Source organism: Colobus angolensis, unplaced genomic scaffold (genome assembly GCF_000951035.1).
Source record: "Colobus angolensis palliatus isolate OR3802 unplaced genomic scaffold, Cang.pa_1.0 Scaffold329, whole genome shotgun sequence".
NCBI lineage: Eukaryota > Metazoa > Chordata > Mammalia > Primates > Cercopithecidae > Colobus > Colobus angolensis.
Window position 1 is genome coordinate 257,088 of NW_012116588.1, and position 5,577 is coordinate 262,664.

Below are 5,577 nucleotides of genomic sequence, written 5' to 3' on the forward strand. Positions count from 1 at the left end.
CCATACTGATGTATCTTGATTTCCTCACTTGTAATATTAAAAGGGAGTCACTGCCACCTGTCTAGGAGAAAGGACTCTGCTCTTCCTGCCTTCCTCTATTATTTGTAATAATTTTCAGAAGGTTGCCCTCTTTTCATAAAGCAGGTAGAGGTGTTTAATAGCTCTTGAAGCAAAGCAGAGCTTATGAAATTCCTCTGACTGGTCGCATTCTGGACTAAGCCCAAACACGATAGTCCTCTCCAGGCCTGAAAATTGCTGAATACTGTCTAAAATAATGTGGCTTCCGCAAACACCAGTGGCCTGGCTAAACACAACCTCTGATGCTCTGTGGGTCTCAATTAATTCCATTGCTTTTAGCAGTGCAAGCTTATAGCGTCCTCTGTCCTCCCCCCTCCTGCACAGAATTGCTATATCTTTGGGCAGATAGCCACACTGGAACAGGCTGTGACATTTTCCTGCCACGTAGTTAGCTATTTGTTCTGTTGTCAGATTAGTCTTTGTCTCACACACTCCAGGCAGAGCCTGGGCACACATTGCTTCCTCATAGGCAGTCTCCCTGAACAATGCTAATGTGTCTGGAGATATGTTGGAGGGAGGATTTTCTTTGATCCTCTTCATTTCTTCTTTCATAACATTTGCTATTTCCACAGCACAGTGGAGCCCACCGGTGATTGTTTTGCGAGGAAACTGAGCAGATGGAGGGGGAAGGCCATTGACATCTGCATGATGGATTTGAAATGGGTCAAGAAAAAGCCAGAGAATCCCATGGTGAAGGTTTTCACTTCCAGCCCCCTTTGCCTTTGGATGGGTGATGTTCTTAGCCTTCATGTACCAATTGCCATATTTGCTGCAGAAATTCTCAGTCTCATCCATCACTATGTGTTTAATCTTTAGAAACTCCCCTTGCATGAAAGTTTTCCGGGTCACAGCTTGGCAGGTGGTTTGTTGGCTGTAAGGATGGAAAAAACAAGGCTTGAGGCATATCACCAAAGAGAACATCAGCATTCATTACTCTCTGGAATGGAATCAGAGGCTGATTCTCTTCTGCAGACTGAGTCATTGATTCAGTAGTGTGAATACCACAAAACTGTTCTAATTACAAGTTACCTGACAGACCGAATGCATAATTTTACACCTTGCTCTTTGGGGTTATCCAGTTAAATCTGCATGTGAAATTTCTGAAATGAACCCAGGTCACAGATTGTATTATTTCTATTAGTAGTCTGTGCCTACTGTCTGGCAATCCTGAAGACAAGTTCATTACATCTAAAGGAAATCTCAAAGCTAACTTATACCTCTTACTACCACTACCATTTCTTTACTTTCTATCCTCTTTAGAGCTGGAGAACAGTTACCTAGATGCATATCATAACTTTTATGTGCAAAAAAGCACACACTAGTTCAAATTCCTCTAGAGCTTCTTTAGATTTGGGTAAGAAAAACATCAAGAGGATGCTGAGTTCCATGACACATCAAGTAGGGTGCCAAATCTATGGGGCTATGCCTCTTTGGAGCTACCTCATTTACTTAGCTCAATTTTTCTTTATAGTATGCTTTAGCATATATGTATTTTTTCTTAACAAATTTGGTTGTTTTTGCCTCCTTTAATTTGGATCCAAGTAACATCACTCATCCCTACACATTCCATGATTTTACATATGCAGTTCCTAGGGCCTTTACTCCCTATGCCTTGAATCATAACTACGTGCTTATCTTCTGGTTTGGACTGTGTGGACTCAAATAAAAGCACTGATTCTTAGCCATCTTTGTATCCCTCTCACATTAAGGGTTTAATAGATATTTGTTGAGTTAGCCTTTTTACTGGAGTATTTTTAAACTTAGCTATAAATCTTAATAAAGAACGTAGTCCTCAGCTCAGTCTACAGGATCCCTCATAATCTGGCATCTGCCTCCTTTTCAACATCACCACCTGCTATATACCCACACTCTGCATTGCTCTAGTCAGACCTACCATTCTGGTTCTCCAGTGTCTCTATGTCTTTGTACTTGTTGTGCCCTTTGCCTAGAAGGCCCTCCCACATTTGATTCACTTCTCCTGCTGACTTCTTAACAGTGTGCCCAATGGTCTCCTTCACTGGGGAATATTTGCCAACCAACCTCTAGCCTGTTAAAATGGGCATGAGACCAGGTGCAGTGGCTCACGCCTGTAATCCCAGCACTTTGCAAGAAGGAGGTGGGCGGAACACTTGAGGTCAGGAGTTCAAGACCAGCCTAGCCAACATGGTGAAACCCCGTCTCTATGAAAAACACAAAAATTAGCTAGGCATGGTGAGGCACACTTGTAATCCCAGCTACTCAGGAGGCTGAGGCAGGAAAATCACTTGAACCCAGGAGACAGAGGTTGTAGCAAGCTGAGATCATGCTACTGCACTCCAGCCTGGGGGACAGAGCAAGACTCCGTCTCAAAAATTAATTAATTAATTAATTAATTAATTAAAATGAGCATGCCTTTATTATTATACAATACTTACATGGTTTTTTTTATGGCAAGGTCTTCAATATGTTTTCTCCTCTAACACTAAATGTAGCATAGTAGATACCATATCAACAGTGCTGAAAAAGATGTATTGAATAACAAAACCAAACCAAAAATCATAATGATTTCGCCCTCATTTGCTGAATTCCATAATGACCAATTCATTTTACTAAATTAAAAGTTAGAGATTTAAATCAGAAGTGAATTTGCATATTTTCTAAAATTACTGATTTTATGTCAAAAATGAAAATATTTTATGAAAAAAATCAAGCTGTATTTAAATTTAAGTTTCGCTAGGTACAATGTCTAATTAGCAGAAATACCGTATGACTTTAAAACATTACGTATCAAACAAAAAGTATAGTTAAAGCAGAATGGGTTCATTTCTACTTCTCTTAAATTTAAGGCCAAGGATTGTGAAAAAAGAAAGTTTCTGGTTCTATAAATTTAAGTTATGCACATGTGGGTTATTTATAATGAGATGTTTAAGGTTGAACATTATAAATTACCTGATTACAGCTCAATTCTGTGATTATTTGGAAATGTGTATATAGTTTGGGCTCTTGCACTTATGCAGCTGAGGCACTAAAAAACTTAAACTAAAAACACAAATTACTTTTGTGACACTCTTGAAAAGACTGACTAAATATATTTGTGTGTGTGTGTAGTTGGTAAAACTCTTACGTCACAAAATCCTTTAGGGAGTCACTTTCACAAACATAGAGGATTTCTTTTGGTTTGCAGTGAAACAAGTTCTTAATTTTCTCCATGATCTTTATGGCTAGGGCTGTCTTCCTGATTCCTGGAAAGCAGTGGATGAATAATTCACGCGTCTCCTGAAGACTCTCAGAAAGCAACTGGCTCTGCTCCATTATGAGCAAGTTGAAAAATTCACAGCCCAGCTGGTCACTCAGAAGAGATCTGGAGCACAGGCAGACCACCACAAGAGCCTGCAGCAAGTCTTCCATTTCCTCCTCATCAGCAAGCCTGTAGGACCTGGGGTAGCGCAGCGGGATCTCACCAGGTCTACTCTGTGTGCCGGTCAGGTGTATCAGCCTTGGAATGATGCACACTTTCCCTGTGTAACCACCAACAGCTTGCAGTTTCTGCTTTAACTGATGAGCTGTGTTTCGGGCATATTCAAGTCCTCCAAGCCAATCGGGGTCTATTAAGATTGTATAGAGTACCACGGGGCTGTTAACTGCTATTAGGAGAGCATCACACAGGACATTCTGTTCTTTCCTGAAGCCAACATCACCAGCCCAGCTTCTAGAAAATATCACAATCCCCCGAGAACAAGGATGTATCAGGGTCTTCATTAATCCCTCCAGTTCTTTATGATCTGAGAACAGCTTCTTACAGAGGGATTCTGGTTTAAATTGTACCTCTTGCTGTGTCACTGAAAATTCAAGGAATAGATATTACCAAAACTTACAAAAGCATATGGTAAGTATTCCTGCAACATTGCAGAAAAAAAATGATACCTGGTGCACTTGGGAAAATAAGAGCTTTCCTTTAGAATTGTGATTCTTGACCAGGAGCAGTTTTACTCCCCAACTCTCCCCCATCCCCAAGGATATTTGGCAATGTCTAGAGAATATACATATATATGTATTTTTTTAGATGGAGTCTCGCTGTCACCCAGACTGGAGTCCAGTGGCGTAATCTTGGCTCACTGCAGCCTCTGCATCCCTGGTTCCAGCGATTCTTCTGCCTCAGCCTCTGGAGTAGCTGAGATTACAGTCACACGCCGCCACCACACCTGGCTAATTTTTGTATTTTTAGTAGAGACGGGTTTCACCATGTTGGCTAGGTTGGTCTTGAACTCCTGACCTCAGGTGAGGTCACCCGCCTTGGCCTCCCAAAGTGCTGGGATTACAGGCATGAGCCACCATGCCCGGCCTGAGAATTTTTTATTGTCACAATTGGAGGGGAGCTATTGGTATGTAGTACGTACCATCCAGAATGCTGCTAAGTATTCTACAATTCACAGGACTCTCCCTCCCCCAGCAAAGAGTTATCTGACTCAAATGACAATAGTGCCAAGGTTGAGAAACCCTGCTTCAGAAGAAGTTCAGATAACCCAATAGTTCCTTCTCCACTGGAAAGCCAGGGGCAGTTTTTTGATGGTTGAGACCTGAGAAATTCCCTGCACTCTCAAATTTGGAAAACAAAAGCCGTATGTTATGAGAAGTTGGAAAGCACACAGAAATAGTAACAGTGGGAATCAGATAACTGGAAACAAGAGTCAGATATATAGATATATAGACATTATCTATCATATATATATAAGATATAGATATAGATATATGTGCAAAATTTCAGGATCATTATGGCTGCTAAGTCCTTCATTTGACCTTCTCTAAGGAGAAACACTTGAACTCATTGCTACTAATATCTCCCAATTCAATTTTAGAAAACAAATAGTCCCCTAAATTGAAATCAAGAGGGAATACCTGGAAACAAATGTCGTTGCAGAGCCTCCTTAAATTCATGGACTTTTATGGGATATCCAGGACTTTTTCGTGCAGATGAAGCTGATGAAATCAGGTAAGAGTTGTAGTCTGTGACCAAGCTGGAAGGAGCTAGAGAATTACATGGAAAATTGTTTCAAACAAAAAATAAAAAGTAAAAAAAAAAAAAAAGCCTCTTTTTTTGGCTCTTATTACTGGAGACCTGTGATGTGCATGGGTGCCTGAGCCGTCATACTTACTGTGCCTCAGACAGCTCACATATGTCAGGAAAGGAAGTCTGGGGATTCCTGCAGGGGACATATCACACATATTCTAAGTCACTGTGTGACTCGGCTTGGGCAAGTCATTTCACCTCTCTCTCACACAGGAGTGAAGTAATAATCCCTCAGTTTCATTTCAATTATAATATTCTGACTCCAGGTTGTCTCTAAGAAGAAAAAGCATCTAGTAGGGATCAGCAAGGATTAAAGCACAGTATTTGAAAAATGGTGTTGGCCAGGTGTGGTGGCTCACACCTGTAATCCCAGCACTTTGGGAGGCTGAGGTGGGTGGATGACCTGAGGTCAGGAGTAAAAGACCAGCCTGGCCAACATGGTGAAACCCTGT

At 41.0% G+C, this 5,577-nt stretch overlaps 1 protein-coding gene across 1 annotated transcript in view; it reads right to left on the reverse strand.

The window, feature by feature from the left end:
- SLFN14 (schlafen family member 14) overlaps positions 1-5,577 on the reverse strand; it is an 8,223-nt gene continuing 2,646 nt past the window's right edge. Inside the window, exons 2-4 of the mRNA XM_011951845.1 lie at positions 4,954-5,082; positions 3,182-3,896; positions 1-949 (exon numbers count right to left, since the gene is read on the reverse strand). Coding sequence (XP_011807235.1) covers positions 115-949; positions 3,182-3,896; positions 4,954-5,082 — 1,679 coding nt within the window. The 3' untranslated portion in view covers positions 1-114. The remainder of the gene's footprint in view (positions 950-3,181; positions 3,897-4,953; positions 5,083-5,577) is intronic.